Source organism: Centruroides vittatus, unplaced genomic scaffold, assembly GCF_030686945.1.
Source record: "Centruroides vittatus isolate TY-2023 unplaced genomic scaffold, ASM3068694v2 contig_452, whole genome shotgun sequence".
NCBI classification, from domain to species: domain Eukaryota; kingdom Metazoa; phylum Arthropoda; class Arachnida; order Scorpiones; family Buthidae; genus Centruroides; species Centruroides vittatus.
Genome location: NW_027122248.1, coordinates 214,254 through 234,554, shown reverse-complemented (window position 1 = coordinate 234,554; position 20,301 = coordinate 214,254). Strand labels below are relative to the sequence as shown.

Sequence of the window (20,301 nt, the reverse complement as noted above, 5' to 3'; positions counted from 1 at the left end):
TTTTTTAATAAATAAATAATGTGGCCTTATTTTTATCATGCATCATAATTTTTTGTTTTTACACAAATTCCAAGGTTCCATTGCCATTTACGAGGTGGTGTTGAAGTTGGTAACGTCGGAGAAATGGCGTTTTTTACTGTTGTTTGCAATTTTTTATAAACTTTTATGATTAGTGTTTCAAAAATGCATTTAAAACATAATAGTAAATTTAGCAGTGGAGATAAATGCAAGAAGTGTCACTCTATTATTGTGAAAACTAAACTGGACATTATAAAACTGTTGGTGAAAAAAGTTGCATTTGAAACACCCATTATTAAGCAGTACTGAGTGGGTAAATAGACGTAATGTATTCTAATAAGTACATTGAAGAATCAACACTAACAATAAGTGGTTATTCTATGTACAAATGTACTTTCTAGGTTAGTTTTTGCACTACAAACATTTTAACTTACAACAAAACCTTGGGAACCTAACCTGTTTATAAGTAGGAGAGCATTTATATAATTCTTATAACCAAATCAAAATGATAATGATGTTTTTGCTATATATATATATATATATATATATATACATATATAAATCTATTGTAGTTACATTCTTAACTGATTGAAATAATAACATTTTTAGAAAATTGTTATAATTTGAAATGTCAATCGTAAAATATCTAAAATTAGTCTAATGAATTTTTTTGTCAAGTAAAACTTATTAAAACAGCAAATTACTCAATACTTTGAATTTTGTTTTTTAATATTTATAATTGGCTATATTGAAATATAATTTAAAAGGTTATTAAAATAACATATTAAATTATTTTTACAAAACATATATCTGAAGAAAAATCAATAATAATAGATGTTTCTTTTTAAATAATTTTATTCACAAAATAAATTTACTATAATTAAAAATTCATATTATTTTTTTGTCATTTTTATTTAAGTGTAGCACAACAAAAGAATGATTTCGAGTACATTTTATCAACAGACACTGTAGAATTTGTTGATACATCTAAGAAGAGTAAAATTGTAGTTGTGGCCATTGCTTCACCAAAACTTCCAGAGATACTAAAAGTTGATGCAAAACAGTAAGAAAAATTTTAATTTTATTCCTTCATATTTCATTATTTTAATTAATTTTTCAATGTATTTAATTGAATAAAATACAGAAGCAAATATAATGTTTCATAATTGTACTATTAAATTATGCATTGTTTGCTTAAGTACTATGACTAAATAAGTTATAATTTACATTTTTAGATTTATTTTTTATGTTACATTGTTAATTAGTTAATATCTTTTAAATATTATGATAAATTCACAATTTATATATTAATGTGTGTATTTATTATACAAAAACTTCAAGACACACTGTAAATTATCAGACTTACTTCTACTCAAACCGAACAGTGCTAATATTTCTTTCTTCCCTATATTTCTTTCCTCACTAATGTTTTTGAACCTCAGGTTTTTCTTCAGGTGAACAGACAACGGACAAGTTATTCGATGACAAGAATCTTTTCAAAATAACCCATAAACAGGGCATACAGATTCGTCCGGTAGTGGATAAGATTCGTGCACCAACGCGAAAACTGGAAGAGATTATGCATGCAATAATAGCACCACATCTAGAAGATTACGAGTTTAATATATCCAATGGCTTAGAACTCATAACTATCCTCAAACAGATTGACACCACACCGGCGTCCAGCGTACCTCACAGTGCTTGATTTTAAATCTATGTACCCTTCGGTACTCCTACCACCTACCTTCTGTGCACTACGAGATCTATTACTAAAAATAGTAGAGGATAGTAACCACCATCAGCAAGTATTAGAGTTAGCACATTTAATATGCTATAACTCGTTATTCCAATTTAAAGGAGATGTATACCGACAAAGAAGAGGCGTACCAATGGGGAGCCCTGTAGCAGGAGATTTATGTGAAATAGTGGTTAGACTCCTTGAACAAAAAGTTCTTCCTGACCAGCTCCACAACATCATTATCTACAAGAGATACGTGGACGATATACTCATACTTTGGAAATGTAAACCAGATATGTTGACATTCATAGCCCAGTTTAATAATAACTCCTCTGGCTTAACTCTGGGTCTAGAACAGGAGAGCTACACCCAAGTCTATTTTCTCGACATGAACATCATGATTAAAGGATCAGACATCTGCACAGAAGTATATAGAAAACTGCAAGTAGATCAATTGTATATCCTGGCACAGTCATGTGATCCAATAAAGTATAAGATAGCCGCATTTAATAGCTTGGTCAAAAGGGCGTACACCCACTCATCTACACCACAGGCACTTACAAATGAGATCAACACGATTAATATTTATATACAAGAAAACCCTTCAGCCCCAAAGAGTGGAACAAACAGAAGTACAAAGACAAGAAGTTAGCTTGAATAAGGACAGAATAATGGTTACATACAATCCGTACTTAGAAAATCTATATAAAGAGATCTTCGAAAGAAAACAAGTCACCATTATATATAGAAGATGTCCCACTATTTTTAACATGTTGAGTAACAGGAAAATGCTCCACAGCAGGGCAAATTGGTGGGAGTGTACACAATCCCTATGAAAGATCATAGATGGGATAAAGAGTTAATATATGTAGGAGCCACGAAAAGATCATTGGAGGTGAGGGTTAAGGAGCATAAAGCGGACATCATGCATAGCAGATATACAACTGCACTGGTGCAGTACGCTACAGACCCGGAGATAGAACCATGTTTTAATGAGGCAAAAATAATACAAACGACACAGCGGCCGCACCATTTAAGATGGATGAAAGCGATATGGATACATAAGCTAGCAAGGGAAGAAAAATGTATTAACAATAAAGAAGAATTATCATTATTGGTAGCCTGGCAAACGCTGGTCTATGATACATGATAACATAAAGCTATACTTCCATCAACTGCGCACACGCAGAATGACGAAGACGACGCATATTTACATAGAACTTTTGGAATTTGTGCTTGAAAAGATTCTTGTCATCAAATAACTTGTCCGTTGTCTGTTCACCTGAAGAAGAACCTGAGGTTCGAAAACATTAGTGAGGAAAGAAATATTAGCACTGTTTGGTTTGAGTAGAAGTAAGTATTTATTATATGCAATAATACATCACTAATTCAATTTTGTCATTTACAATTACAAATTTTTAACGTTTATCACTAGTAGTAGTTATTGTCTGTGTAAAATACTAACAAAATAAAAACTGATTACTTTCTACAATACTCTGTTATAGAGGAAGTTATGCTCAAATTTTTGATGCTGTTTATTTAATGTCTTTCCAATGTAGATGGAATTAAACATGATAAGGCTTAATTATAACTGCAGTAAAAAGGAAATAATTGACACCGAGTTTTTTATAATGAATCGAAAAACTGAGAGATTGCTTTCCTAAGAATTTTTTAAAAAAGATGATAATGACTTCAGATATATATTTATCTTTTATTGAAAATCAATTGAAAGCTTATATTAATTATTTTAAAGTTTTGTTACAAAAATAATAATAATAATATTTTTACAGATCTGTTACAATAATAGTCAGAACAATTGTGCAATATTCTAGTCCCATTAATCAAGATAAATATGATTCCAAAATAAAGGAATTAGAAAAGTTAATTCATGAAGTATGTTGTTTTTCTATTTGATACATTTAATTATAAGATGAATTTGAAATTCTAATTGATAATTTAATTTACAGGATTTGAAACAGTCTCTTCAATTACCAAATCTAGAAGAAAGACATAGCAAGATTTGGCAACAGGTATTAAATGTAGAGATTTTAGTGTAATAAATAAATATTATAAATATTTAGGTATAAAACTTTTTTAAATGCTCTTTGTTTTTATAATTCATGATTTACTATGCTTACTAATTTATTATGAATTAACTACAATTTCATGTGGATAATTCATACTGGCATAAACCCAAATAAAATTGTTTGAATGATCATATACTTTGCACCTCCAAAATAGCTGTTGAAAGCATAACTTACTGGTATTCAGTTTAGAGGATACCATCTCAAATATTAAAACATTGTTTTTTTATGTTTCATTTTCTTTAGCAATTTATTGTAGATATTCATAAACAACAAAGGCTGGATATTCTATAATAATCAGGTCATCAAATACTTGATTATTTAGGCTACATTTTGGTAACTATTAATAATTAATATAAAATAATTTGCTTTAAAGATGAGCAGTTAGACCTCTATCTTATACTAGTATTAATAATTACAATATAATTTTTGAATTAAATTTAATTTAAAAATTTTATTTGTTCTCCAAATCAATAAAAAAATAGTTTGTGATATGCTTGATTTTTCACTTGTGTCGATGATGTAAAACTGAGTAACCATTACCCAGCAGTTCTTCAATCTGATTTACATTTGCTATCAACCTAATTTGCAAGGGCAAATCTTAAAATCAACATTAATAAGACTGTCGTGTGCTTCTTATTCATTCAGAACCCTCCTCTTCCTCTGTTTGTCATTGATGCCAATATTCTGGAATACGTCTGCTCCTACAATGATCTTGGCATTATATTTGACAATATATTAACTTTTCATTTTCATGTCAACAAAATCATTAAAGCGCTAGCAATTTATACAGATAGTTTATGGCATTTTTGCAAACCTCTCATCTAAATCTGTTTTATGATTCTATCTTTTTGCAAACTCACAATCTATTATTGATTATTTGGTCTATGGCAGCCCCTTCCCTTCTCAATAAAATTTTGAGAGAACTCAATAAGATATATTTATTGTTAAATAAACTAAGTAATTTACCATTTACTACACTCCAAACGTTGCAAGGTTCAGGCTAGGTCTTTCCAATATATATGAAAGAAGAAAATACTATGATTGCATACTCTATTGTAAATATTTTAATGGTTTTATTCCGGCTTCCTGGCTTTGTCTTAGAATACACGTGACACCACTTGTATTTTTATTCCTTTTTACCACTTATCTATTTCACAGATTCTTTTTCTGTTGTATATCTGGAAACACGAACAATGTAGAAGACATGCTTCACGTTGATTTTTTACATTATAAAACATCTTGTTAGTGTTTATTAGAGAGGTTGCGGCTGAAGTTGTCATCTCTAAAATGTGAACATTGAACGTCAAGCGCCGCTATCTTGTAAGCAACATTTGACATTCACGTTTTAGGGATGAAAACTTTGGCCGCAACCTTGTTATTATATAATTATTAGTGATTTGTAAATGCAACTTTATTTACATATTCTATTGCCTTTCAATTCTTTGAACTTTATGCAAATGAATTCTATGGCAATATCCTGTATTCCGGTTTGGTTATTATATTGTTTTAAATTTTTATGTCTTACTTTTAGCATTATACATATTTAATATTTTAAAAATTTTTTGTGTATTCTGTCTTATTTATATATTTTTTTATTTATTTATATTTTCATTTATGTTTTATTATGTTGGTTGATTTCTTTTTATGTATTTTATTTTTTTTTTTTGTTATGGGTTTTGTTATTTATCAGGGAGATCTGCTGTCCAGCAACATTTCTTAATGTAGATGAAATAAATAAATAAAATAGTTTATTTGTTAGGCCAGATTTTTCACTTGCCTTTAGTGAACAGACAAGATAAATTTTGTAGGTTGATTTTAACAAAAGATAATGAAATTTCTTTTTTGTTTCAATTGTGTTGATTATAGCAAAAAATTCCAAATTGGGTTATTGGATAATAGCCTTGTTTAAAATTATTTCTGTTAGATATAAAATGTGCATAATAATGATGCAAATGATAGTTTAAGAACTCTTTTTGCACCATTTTTTAATTTCATACTAAGACAGAAGAAACCAACTAGAAAACTAATACCAAAATTGTTAATTGATCAAAAAGTACTGCAAAGAACAATTTGCTTCGTGGTTTTATGCATTTTTAAATGCTAATATATCTTGATTTTAATTATATATTATTATATATTTTTGAGACAAGTTAAAATACTAGAATGTATCATCTATTAGCTACAAGACAATACTGCAGAACGTCATCTGTGTAAATTTAAGTTTAAATTAGAAAATGTTTGTAGCAATACTGTAGCAGTATGGAAGTACTTACCCATGAGAAAATGATTCTAATTAGAAGTTCAGTGGAAAGAATGTTTTGGGTTTGAAACATCAGAATAGAATGTTTTGGAGGATATTCACATTGAACAACAGAGTTGCATTCTTGGGTTTTGAGAAAGGGGGAGAAATGTTTTTCTTCTGACTAAAAAGTTCTAAAGTCCAGGTGTGATGGACATATATGTCAAGTGGTGTTGAACTGTAGTTGGGGTGCTGAAACCCAATGTTCTGATCAGATGTGGAACTATTCGAGATAGTCATATCAGATGTTTATGTATGCTTTGAGATTGCTGTGTTTTCTAGTACATGTTGTTACTGTGAACTTGTGTGGTACTAAATTAAAGTTTTTCTTATAAAAATAAATATAAAAATAAAATTGAAACAAAATAGAAATTATGTGCAAAGTTACAATTTTATTTTTTAAATATTACAGTTATTGTGTTTGTATTACATTGATAATTATCAATATATTTATTTAGTTATAATAATTTATATTATAAATAACTGCATAAAAAATATATTATAAACAGTAAAAGTTAAATAAACGTATTTATTGATATTTCTACATATGAAACATTTTAAAATTTTTACTTTTCCATGTGTTATATATAACAGAGGGAATGTATGGCAATCAATCAAAAAATGATTTTTACACTTTTGAACTCAGGACATCTTGAAACATTGAGAAATGCAGAAAAATTTGGAGTTTTTTTTTTCTGTATGTATGGATGTTAATATGTGGAACAATTTCACCCTCTTTCAAGCTTAATAACTCCTGTGCTTTTTGTCAAAAATTTTTGAAATTTTGCAGGAAGGTTTGTTTATTAAGGAAATTGATGCCAATAAATTTTGATGATAAAATGTCAAGGGGGTGGGGAGATAAATGGTCTTGTGTGTATCTCCAGTAGGGTCAGACTTAAGGACAATTTTACTTGTTATTAGCATTTATAATTTTGTATGAAACCCATCCCTACCCTCAAAATTAAGCTTTTTGCCACTTTATAATAATTAAAAATATAAAAGATTTTTAATAAAATACGATAACAGATGGTGCCAACGAATATTGCTGAATTTTTTCCTTTGTTTTTGAAACTACAGTGGTACCTCGACATACGAGTGCCCTAATATACGAGTGTTTTGAGATACGAGCCGCCGAGCGAGCGATATTTTGCTTTGAGATGAGAGCAAGATTTGAGATACGAGGAATCGCACACTACACCACTGCACACGACCCCAACATGCGCCCCGCATGTTGGGGTCGTGTGCAGCGTCTAACGGTTTCTCCCACCTCAGACTAGACCTCAGTCTGTGTGCTTGTTTCCCTCGTTTTCAAAGAATTTTTGATAAATTGGGTTCGCGTTTTACGCTTTTTGTACATTTACAAAACATTATCACATTTATTTTTATAACCATGGGTCCGAAGAAGATGATGATGTCTATTGAATTAAAGCGTGAAATCATAGAAAAACATGAGCAAGGTGTGCAAGTAATTGACTTGGCGAGGATGTACGGGCGTAGCACATCAATGTGCTTAAACAGAAGGAGTTGATAAAGCGTATAATGCCAGCTAAGGGCGTTACAATAATTTCTAAGCTCCGGATGTCTCTCCATGAAAAGATGGAGAAACTACTGATGGTGTGGGTGACAGAGAAGCAGCTTCAAGGAGAACCTTAACACAAAGCATCATACGTGAGAAGGCACGAGCGATTTACGGTGATTTGCTGAAGCAGATCCCACACACTTCCACAAACGAGGAATCGGAGGACTCATTTAAAGCCAGTCAGGGCTGGTTTGACAACTTTAGGAAAAGGACCGGCATTCACTTAGTCGTCAAGCATGGTGAGGGAGCAAGTTTGGATGTGAAGGCAGCTGAGGTTTAAATCAAAACGTTTTCCGAACTGATAGAAGCCAAAGGATACATCCCCCAGCAAGTCTTTAACTGTGATGAGACAGGGCTTTTCTGGAAAAGGATGCCAAATAGAACTTACATAACGGCAGAGGAGAAGACGATGCCAGGTCACAAACCCATGAAGGATGGATTAACTCTAGCACTTTGCGCCAATGCGAGTGGCGACTGCAAAATTAAGCCTCTGCTAGTATACCATTCGGAAAATCCCAGAGCCTTTAAGTCACATAAGATTTTAAAAGAAAAACTGCAAGTTATGTGGAGGGCAAATCCGAAGGCGTAGGTCACCAGGAAATTCTTTGTGGAGTGGATAAACCTGGTGTTTGGCCTTTGTTAAAAAATATCTACAGGAAAACAACCTACCCATGCAAGCCCTTCTCGTCCTCGACAATGCCCCTGCTCATCCACCAAATCTCGAAGATGATTTACTCGAAGAGTTCAAGTTTATAAAGGTTCTCTACCTACCACCCAACACCATTCCTATCCTGCAGCCCATGGATCAGCAGGTGATTTCTAATTTTAAGAAGTTGTACACCAAGCACATTTTTCGGCGCTGCTTTGAGGTGACGGAGAACACAAACCTTACCCTTCGAGAGTTCTGGAAGGACCACTTTAACATTGTGATATGCCTAAGAATTATTGATCAGGCCTGGCTGGGTGTTACTGAGGACCTTAACCTCTGCATGGAAGAAGCTGTGACCTGAGGCTGTAGCTGAAAGAGCCTTCGAAGGATTGGAACCCGAAGTGTCAGTGGTAGAGGAGATTGTTTCTCTGGGAAAATCTATGGGTCTGGAGGTGGATAAGAGAGATGTGAACGAACTCGTCGAGGAACAGTCTCAGGAGCTGACAACCGAGGAGTTACACGATCTACATTCGCAGCAGCATACGGTGGTTCAACGAAAAATTAGTTCTGAAGAGAAGCCAGAGATGGAGGAGGTTATCTCTACAAGAGATATAAAGGAGATCTTGGAAATGTGGGAGAAAGTTGTGGAGTTCGTGGATAAAAATCACCCCGAAAAAGTTGCAACTGGTCGTGCATCGGAGTTGTTCAACGAAACTTGCCTAACTCATTTTCGCAATATCCTGAAAGGGAGGAAGAAACAAACCTCCTTGGACAGTTTTTTTAAACGATCTGCAAGTGAAAATGAGCAAAGCGTGACGAAAAAAGCGAAGACCAGTGACAAAAATTAAGCGCTTCTGTAAGCACTTCACTTTTTCTTTTATTATGTTTTTATAGAATATGTATTTGTTATTTATAAACAAATGTTTCTTCTTGTAAATACATTTTTCTTATTCAAAAACACTTAACAAAAACAACTGAGGTGGTGTTTTGGGAGCTGGAACGGATTAATGGCATTTCAATTAATTTCAATAGGGAAAATTGCTTTGAGATACGAGCAAGGTTACGGAACGAATTAAACTCTTATGTCAAGGTACCACTGTATTTTTTTCTGACTAAAATGCTGCACTCATGTCATATAAAATAACTACACTGTATTATTATTCTCAAATTTTAATTTATGAATATAATATATATATATTTATTATATGTATAATTTGCTGTTAAAAACGTGTTTTATTAATGGAATCTTTAATAATAATTAAATTCAATAGATTGCCTATTATATTGACACACAAGTTTTATATAACAAAATATATGGAAATCTCATAAAATTATCTTTCTGAAATTTTTGTGATTATAAATTTTATCAAATTATTTATGCAGTAGTATAGTAAGTTTATTTTGTGATTTATGTATCAGTTGAATAAGATGGATTATTTTTATGTGATTAAAAGTTATGAGTCTGAAGAATGTTTTAATGTTTTAACATTTCTAATTAGATAGGATATTAATAATATACTGTAATATGCATTTTTAGCATGATTTATTTGAGTGTGTCATATTTTTTCTGAAATTTTATTTTTCTTAATAGTTATGGAATACAGGCTTTGGTATTAGTTACTCCAAGGCTCAAGATGTGTTAAATGGTGATAAAATAAATGCCACATTATATTATGTTCTTTCAAATAGTAGAGCATATTTATCAGAATATAGTACGTCTTCGCAGACTCGACAAGAGTTGAACTATCTTCTTTCAAATGGAAGGTCGTGTTATGGAGCAAATGTTCCTACACTGTAAGTTTATTAAGAATGTAAATCTTTAAGAAAATCTATCAAGCTTTTTAATCAATAATTTATTTTTTTAGACAAGCAAAATCTCTTTGGTCTGATTTAAATACAATTGAAAAAATTAACCAAGTAGTTTCTCTGTGGCTTTTGACACTTGATAAAAAAGGATGCCATAACTTGATTTCAGCAGGTAATGCATTATTTTATTAAATTTTTAATTAACTGAAAATTTTCAATTTAAACTTGATAAAAACTTTTTATTACTTAATCAAACTTCTTTTAGGTGCAGAAGGTGTCATGCAAGCCATGGTGCTAAGTTTTGGTGCTTTGTTACTTACTGAACTACATTTGGAATTTAACACACATCCTAGAGAACTCCATCGAGATTATTTTTTTAGGCATCTGAGGTACACAAATATCACACACTTTAATATTAGTGTGATTGTAGGTGATGACAACAAAGCAGTAATTTATGTTGAAACAGATGACAGTGATAAAGAATATTATGCATGTGATGCTGGATGTCTGGATCCTTCTGTTAGACTCAAGTAAGTTATGATATATATAAGTAAAAATATGAAGAAAATGAAACTAAAATATATAATACTTGGTTTCATTATTTATTAAAAAAATCATTTGTACAGAATGAAATGAGAAAAAAATAGTAATGAAATTATCTTTTTTGTTTATAAGTTACTTCAGTTAAAGATTATTAAATAAATTACAATAAACAGGCAAGTATAAATATACATTGGATGTAAATTTTATATTTTAACTTGTCTAATTCTTAGAGGCAATCAATATCTGTAAAAGCTTGCTAGACTGATATGAAATTAAATTCTTCATAAATTAACACTTTTGACATGAATAAATCTTTAAATTTGCTTCTGTAGTGGGAACAATTCAGAAAACTGATAACAACAAAATTGGGGGATACAGTTTGGCATTGCAGTTACATATCTATCATCTACATCCAAAATTTAATTACACCACTCGATAGTTAAAGGATCAAAGAATTCATTACGTTGAGTGGGGACTGTGACGCATTGCGCTCAGTGGAGGGAGAAGCGCCGTCATTTTGAGGTCATTCTGCCATGTCACATACTTTCCGTTTAGTATACATTTTGACTTGAAGAAGTTACAATGCTCGTTTGAGTTTCAATTTACAGTTCTTGTCAATATTTATCGATTGCGTACACAACATTAGTCTGGAATAGTTATGGTGAATATATATGGTGTTAAAGTTAAAAATTAAGAAAACTTAATACAGTGTCGGCCTATATTAGTCGAAAAGCCAAATCAAAATATAGAAATCATATATGGTTGGAAACGGTTTCTCAAGAACAATCCAGTAATACCCATAAAACACTACATGATAGAGTGAAGCAGTGCCAGGAATGTAAAATACTCGGCTGTGTGTACATCCATCTGGGCACAGCGTTAGCAGAAATTAAGCTCTGTATGTTACGATCGTTGCTAAAGTATTCTAAAAACATCATTAAGATTATACCCAAATATGAACCAGATCTCACTACACCAGTCACGATCATCGGAGACTTTAATGGTAATGTCTTGCAAGACCACTTGTTGCCCAACTCCATGCTCAGTGAGTTTAATTTGTCTTATATCGAAACTCCTCCAACAATGCTAATGTGAAGGCCCGAATATAAGAATAACGAATTTTTATTTTATTTGCCAACCGATTTTCGAAAGTTAGGGTTAAATCAAACACAGAAACAAAAAACGGAAAAACATCCGACAAATTTTCTCGTAAAAATTAATCATAAACCATCGTTCCCACAGTAATACTTCCTTGTAGAAGATGAGTTAATTGTTGAAAAATAATTATATCATGTAATTCCCCATTGGTCAAAAAAGGACTTCCACCCTTGACGTACTTCACAAAAATCTCGAACCCGAGATTCCGAAATAAAAGGAAAACGAACGATGACGCAGAGAGAGAAAGAGTTTCGACAACTGTCAAGTGTGTGTGTGCCGTGGATTATCATCTCCCGCCGTTGAAGCCGTCCATCCCATCTATCTACAGTCCATTGACTCTTATTTTCAAGCGAACTCTCGTTCCTCGGACTTTGTGCAAATCTCAGGATCACTAAGGTATTTATCCTACTCGCGATGTTTTGTAAACTCTCTCTCTCCAATCACTCGAGACGCGGTTTAATAATTCGATTCGATGATATAAATACTTCCAAATATGTTAATTGATGTATTCCCTATCAATCTCAAAATAAACGGGTATTTTTGTTTAATATTAGAAGAGTGTGCGTTTCTTCCTCCATTGCCACCATCTGGCATCCCACGATTCGGAAAATAACGCGTATCTATCCGCGAGAAGTTTGATAGATTGGTGTCAGTTCCTGACGTAAACGGGATCTTACGATCCCAAATCCGTAACTAATCATTGACCGCTCGAGCCTTTATCATCCTTTTGACAACCGAGGTCAGACCTCAAGGTCTTGTGCCGTTAAGAGGTAGAGAAGATAGGAATCATCCTCCATCTCCTACCCTCGGTTAACCTCACACTAAGGCAATATCTGTATTGATTTAACGTTCACCAGAAATCTTAATGTATCCTGTATGCCATTTGTATCGTACTTTTCATATCACAGACCTATCATTAATAAAATTATAACACACTAATTATTTGTTTACTTGATTTCTTTCCTGAACCCACAGAAAGGAAAATGTTGCCATCATAAATAAAACATGGAGATCCAAACGACTTTTTACTGTTAGGAATAATTATGACATACATATAATACACTCAAAGAAAATATTACCTGTTAACATATACGTATTCACATAAAACACACGGCTGTATCTCCGACACAGCCAAACCCCATTTTTTCTATTTGATTCTTTAATACAATTCTCAAAATATGTTTACTTCATGAAGTCTTGTTTTTCTTTGGTTTAAATGTTTTTAGAATTTGAAATTTTATCTTTACAACCTTTTCAAAGAATTCAGTTTTAAATGATAACTTATATTAGCTATTTAAGCAACTTAATTTACAATTTTATAATAAAATAAACACCCATTAAAAAAATATTGCTATTTGTTTTCATATTCAAATTTTGATTTGTTTAAAACTGAGTAACAAAAGTCTTGTTTAATTAATACTTCTTTAAGATACGATCATTTTACACATTTTTAATATGAATGCCTAAAATAAGATACCTTTCGTCATTGAAGAAAGTATCTTGTTCAACAAATAGTAATGAGAGATTTTTATATTACATTAATATATTTATTTTGCATTAATAAAATACTGCAATTGTGTCATAAACTGATGTATATATTAGTTTGTTGCAGTGTACTCTAATTGGATATTTGGAGACATTTGTATTTGAGTGTTGTAGATCTGGAACATAACAACAAAAATAAGCTAATTGTGTTGGTTATAATTTATAAATTTTGAATATCTCTAATCAAACTGATTTTTATCTTACAACATTACCTATTATTATTTATTTCAAGGAAATTATACAAAGAACTATATCATAACAGAATTATAAATTTAAAAATTTAATTTATTCTTGTTTGATACTAAGAGAATACTCTGAAAAATGATCTCATAAATTAATATAAGCACTTATTTTACATTTAATTAATGTTTACTTCTATGATGGGTGTGGCCAATGAGTCAGTTATGTCATTATTTTTGTTTCATGAGATAATGAGCGGTCATCTTTGTTTCTAATTGCGGCAGAGTGAAAAGAGCATGTGCAGTTACCGAATGACAGAAACAAACAATAGAAACTACTTTTGTATCAATGATTTTGTCAAGTTATGTTGTTATTTTAGAAATTGTTGTGTTGTGTCCTAAAAAATTTCAGTTACATGCAAAATCAGAGGTGAAACTTATATGTATGATAAATGAAAACAAATTTTTTTTTTGTCATGTTGAATGATAAATGTTGCTGTTTAACTTGTACCTTAGACCCTTTACGAAAGAAAAAGGTAATGTGGACTACCAATTATCATGCAATAAATAAATATAATGATGATGCAGCATAATTTTATAAGAATGATTAATAAACTTTTATAAAAGAATAAAAATGTTGTGATAGATTGTCAGTATTTTTGACTCATGAAAGTCAATTATATCCCACTAAGTTGGTGAAAGCTTGTTCTAGAACGTTCTTTAAAAGTTTTTAGTAAGTATTACCATCAATTCTATCAAAATTGCTGCTAAATGATGAGGATTATTGATGAGACAAAAATAACATTGGCAAAATAGTTTGTTTACAAGCCCATAAGAATAACATGTAAAGCAAACATTAAATGTTTGGCATGTTAAATATCCATCATGTTATAATTTTTGATCCATAATTTACTGGATGATCAAATGGAAAGTTTACATGTGAGGAGTTGACTTGACAAATGATACGAGTCAGTTGTGCTTGTTATTGCTGTAATGTATATTGTGAAAACACTTAATGAATTCAAGGAATAACATTTGATACTCTTTTGCCAGTATCATCGTGTCTGTTTCTTCTATGTTACAATTTACTTCCCAATTAAAATTACTTTTTTTCACTAAACAAATAAAGAAAATTAAAAATTGCTAAGCTTTGTGATATTGTAACCATAATAATTAGCTTACTTTTTTCAATTTAGGTTTATTTTTAATTAAAATGATAAAAATAATATCTAAAAAATTTTTGTGAATTTAAAAACATCTGGAAAAAATTATAATTTTATTATTATGATATGTTTTTAACATAATCAAAATTTTAATAAACATTTTATTTATCTGTTTTAGGCAGACACCAATTCAGTTTCCAGTAAAATTAACAGAACCCTTAACATCCATTCTTTATATTACGTCGGATTTTCAGCATATTATAGAGTTGAAACATGTAATTCATGTGAAAGAAATTGCTGAAGGTAATTAAAGTTGTGTAGAGAAATCCCAAAAATTAATTACATATGTATCAATAATTCTAATAGTCTTTTTTAAAATCTGATTTAGCACCTGCACATGAACATCACATCCTGGCACTTCATCGCCATGGTCATCAGTTGGGAGGCTTACCTGCACTGTTTTGGGTCTCAATTGTATTTCTGATTGTAGTGTTTCATCTGTTTTTGGCAAAACTAATATATAACGAATATTGTGGAAACCAGGATAAGTCTCGTGGACGATATGTCGTATGAAGACGAATTAATGAAAATTGGAAAACATTTATTCTGGTTGATTGAACTGCAGGATTTCTAGTTAAAAATCCAAATGTCAAGTTCACAGTTTCTATGAATACAGACAAAATTGATTCTCTTGTCTTGTACATTTGGTTTAAGTGATACAGTAAATCAGTAGAAAAAAAGACAATGGTTAAATTGAATATCACCGTCCAATTGGTTTGTGTAATTATGCAGACTGTTTATACATGAATAATGTAAATTCCTACATTGGAAACATTATATCTACATAATTTAAAAGGTATGGATTTTATTTTTGCTCATTTTATAAGGAGAGATTGTAAATATGTTAATAACAATGTTGTGATGTTTAATGTATAGGTACAAATTTTCCAAGCCAATATTATTATTAAAAGATTTCAAGCTTGAAATTATTGCATATCATGTTTAATCAATATTTTACATTTTTATATTTACTTAAAAGTGTATAATTAATTTTCTCATAAAATAATTGCAACCTTTTTAAAAGAATTTTAAATTAATTTATAAAATTTAATTAAAAGATACATAATATGTGCTGCTATTATATATCTTCTTCCAAAAGATGTGCCTCTCATCAAAAAATATTATCTTTTTATAACTTTCGATTTACGTCAAAAATTATAATAAATAGTGTAATATATAAATTCAAATCAAAAAAAAGGATTCCAGAGTTCAGTTAAAATAAGTAACAATTTTTTTTAATCAAAATTACTATCTTTGAACCGCATCAAATGATAATGGCTTGGATATTTTAAATAATATTGTCCAATAAATTATTGACTATTTATAATAGTTTATGGTGAAATTTTTCATGATATGTAAAAAGTTTCTATTATTGCAATAAAAATAATATAATAATATATTTTAAATTCTTTTTTAACATTTTAAAAAAGATATTCTTTTTCTGAGTAAGAATTGCATTTTATATAATAATTTGCAAGTGTAAATAAGCAATAATTATTTTTCTTTATTATATTAAAAGTTTTCTGCCAATGGGTACAAACCAAAAAACTATTAAGTATTTTAATAATCTAGCATCACAAAAATGAAATGACATATTTAATTCATTTTAATGATTTTTTAGTTTAGTGTTTTTTTTAAAATTGTTTACAAGTGTGTTTTCTTTTATGGAAACAGTTAATTAATGTTTGAAACTATAGTTATATAATTAATTAAATTTAACAGTATTGTTTTGGAAATAAGGGTAATCAGAATAAGCAATTTTCCTTGCTAAACTGACTTTTATGGCTTTCTTAAAAATGAGAAAAGTGATATTTTTATGAATCTCATTGTCATTAGTACACATTCAATGCAATGTTACTTCAGAGCAGTGTTCACCAACTATCAAAATCTATCAACAGAGGGACTAGTTGTGATATTTTTAACATAAAACATGGCACAAAGTAATTCTTATAAAACAAAAATATTAACCGACAAAAGTGAAATACAAATTGCAATGTTTCTCATTGACAATTGCAAAAAGTTTAAGGCTTGAATACTTAGCTTAGAAATATGAAACAATAAAAATTAGATTTACATACAAGAAATTTAGATGAAAGATTTGATGTTTCTCCTATAATAACATCTAAGATTAAATGTCCATCAATAATCTTTAATACCTACATAAATACAGCAATATAGTTGATGAATAATCATTGTTTAAGTGTAGCAAAATACAGTAAATTCACTCTTTTGTGGCATTTGGTTGTTACCATTATGTTTTTGTTATTAGAAGGTATTTCTATCATTCTGTTTATATAAGTGTTTATGGTTACTTGCTAAATGGCTATGGTTATGGTATTGCTCTAGTACTACAAGAGATTCAGGATTTAATCTGGGCACATCAAAACCCCCATGAATATTTTGGGAGTGGCCCCATCCCATATAATACTGTGTGTATATACATTATTTTGGGAAAAAGGTATAGACAAAAGTTGTAGGGTTTCAAAGGGCCAATCAATTGATGACCTTGACCTTCAAGGTCATTTAAGGGTCAATTCTGTTTTTTTCAATGGGAACACACATTTTTGACCTCTGCAATGGGAAGAGCGGGAAACTTAACCAGACATACCTTTGACCTTATGGTCTACATCAAAGATCAAGATTATTTTAAGGTTTAAATTATAAGCTGTTTCTAATAGGAAACCATACTTTTTATTACTGGGATAGGCAGAGAGGTAAAATTTACATTTTTTCATGACCTTATTACTTTGACCTTTAAAAGCATTCACTACTTTTAGCACTACCCAGGACTAATGATGTGGACGTAGTAGTAGTTTTCTGCTCCCTTTGAGGTGCTTATTTTCAGTGAGTTCCCTTGCCTCTCACTGTCGGGGTGCTTGTTTTCGGTGAGTCACTTTACTTCTTGTCGTTGCTTGAGATATTGGTTTTGGGGAAAATTTTATAACAAATGTTCAAAATAATGCCCTTTCACTTTGATGCATTTGTTGAGCTGCACTTAAAATTATCACGCTTGAGATGACCTTTAGAGGTCAAATTTGGAATACTCAATGTTATGGCTGATTGTGAAATTTCCCACTCTTTCAATGTAAATGTAACTTTTACCTTTCTGCCTATTCCAGTAATAAAAAGTATGGTTTCCCATTAGAAACAGCTTATAATTTAAACCTTAAAATAATCTTGACCTTTGATGTAGACCATAAGGTCAAAGGTATATCCAATTGTGAAATTTTCTGCTTTTTCCATTGCTGAGGTCAAAAATATGTGTTCTCAATGAAAAAAACAGAATTGACCCTTAAATGACCTTGAAGGTCAAGGTCACATCCAAGGTCACCAATTGATTGGCCCTTTGAAACCCTACAACTTTTGTCTATACCTTTTCCCCAAAATAATGAGATCCAATTAAGTTATTTCATTGTCTCAAGATGAAAAGCTCACCATGTAAGTTACCAAATAAAAAAATTTTTTGTTTAGTAACATTATTAAACATTATATTTTATTATATATGTTTAACATTTCTTTAAACATATGTAAAATAAGTACTACTAGCATAATGATAAAAGAAAAATGTTTTATTTTCAAGCATTTTTCATTCAAATTATCAAATTAAGTATTTGCCAGTTAAAAATTGAAATTAGATCTGTTAAGCCAGCCTATTTTATCTTTCAAATGTAGTTAGATTATTATATTTAATTCCTTAGAGCATCACATCAATATATTGAAGAGTGATTCAAAATAGTTTTGTAAACTGTGCTAAATGTATAGCATTTAAGACACTCCCTCATAGTCACATGCACATGCATGACTATTATCAATTTCTAGTCCAATTCTGTTTTTCTCTTTTCATTCTAACAGTTTCATTATGCTTCTAAAGCAGTTTCAAGGCATAAATTTTATTTTATGATGATGATGTGATGAAGGAAAACTTTATTATTGAATTAAAGATTTCTAATTTGCAGTTTAAGCTGCTAATTTTATAAAATAATCTAACAAATTATTTTTTTCATAAAAGTTCTACATTTATTTATTTACAGAAAAAGATTCTCGAAGTAAATTTCATTTTTAATGTTAGAAGTTTATTTTAATAGCTAATTTTTCTAATATGCTTAATATTAGAAAATTAATTCGCTAGTGGTTAACTAAAAAACAATACTGTTATTTTATGTTAAATTACTACTATTACAGTAGAGCATCGATTATCCGACTCAATTGGGGACGGGTTGGTCGGATAACTGAAAAGTCGGATAACCGAAAAGTATGAAAAAATACATTATTAGTATAGTGTATTAGGCCTGGTTTAAATACTAGCCTCCATTTCATGGTCGAGCCAGTGCTACCAGCTAAAACATGCAAAAATTTAACAAAAATAATATTAAAGTAGCCAAGACATAACCAAATATTGTAGCGCCACGTCACTAGCGGACATTTGAATTTGCCGACTAGAACGCGGTCGGTTAATCGGGGGTCGGATAATCGATGCTCTACTGTACTATTATGTAGGAGTAATAAATTGGCTATCATAGCTGTGAAGTGAAATGTCAACTTTTACTAATAAATTGAATTACTCAAAAGCAAATGCTATTTATCTCTATAGCAATATATATGTAGAATTACCCATTGCAATTTACAAATCACCAAATTCATTAAATATAACATGATTTGAAAATAGTAATTCCTCTTTGAAAAATAAAATATAAAAATGCCTTTTAAGATTTACAGAATGTATTACTTGGTGATTATCTTCTGTAGATCTGTGCTAAATATATATGTACTGTACAGGGAATGTCCAGGAAAGAAGGAAAACACAAAGAACATGTATGCATAGTATTTTATTTTTTAGTCATCCCTGATATATGATTAAATCAATCAAAAGCTAATAAATTGCACAGGTCTTTTTTTCAACTGTTGATTTAATGAACTGCATACATTAATGATTATTATTCAGCAATTTAGAAAAACAAAACAAAAAAAAAATTTGCTAGTAAACTAAAAAATAAAGAAATAAAATTAATTAGGGAAGTTCTTCAGTGAAGAAAAATTTCAGATATTAATAGTTCTTGATTTTTCATTTTAATTGGCCCAATGTTAGATGCAAATTTCTGTTAATACTTATCTTAGATCGTACATTTTTCGTACCTTTAACATTATTAATCAGCATGTTTAAAATGCAGTTATGAAAAAAACTTTTTGAAATAGTTTCCTTGTCTAGACATTTGATCCAGATAAGTGTGTATGGCAATTTGCAACAATAAGCAACTTTGAAGTGGGGTATTGTTGCTAATTAAGTTGTAAAATATTTTATTGTAATTGTCATTTGAAGCATCTTTTACCAATAATGTCACGTAAAGCATAAATTAGCTAATTTAAAGGATAAATCTTATCTAATGTTAATTATATTCTAAAATAGACACGTAAAGAACTAAGTACCATTTAAGTTTGTCCTTAATGCTTTTGGAATGGACCCAAACAATTATATAAAG

The 20,301-nt window shown here is 30.2% G+C and overlaps 1 protein-coding gene across 1 annotated transcript in view; it reads left to right on the top strand.

Annotated features, from left to right (window-relative positions):
- Window positions 1-16,221, top strand: part of LOC136977166 (uncharacterized protein KIAA2013 homolog) — a 41,411-nt gene extending 25,190 nt beyond the window's left edge. Inside the window, exons 9-16 of the mRNA XM_067272609.1 lie at window positions 938-1,081; window positions 3,547-3,649; window positions 3,724-3,786; window positions 9,962-10,164; window positions 10,236-10,348; window positions 10,442-10,706; window positions 14,943-15,067; window positions 15,153-16,221. Coding sequence (XP_067128710.1) covers window positions 938-1,081; window positions 3,547-3,649; window positions 3,724-3,786; window positions 9,962-10,164; window positions 10,236-10,348; window positions 10,442-10,706; window positions 14,943-15,067; window positions 15,153-15,337 — 1,201 coding nt within the window. The 3' untranslated portion in view covers window positions 15,338-16,221. The remainder of the gene's footprint in view (window positions 1-937; window positions 1,082-3,546; window positions 3,650-3,723; window positions 3,787-9,961; window positions 10,165-10,235; window positions 10,349-10,441; window positions 10,707-14,942; window positions 15,068-15,152) is intronic.
- Window positions 16,222-20,301: the final 4,080 nt, after the last annotated feature.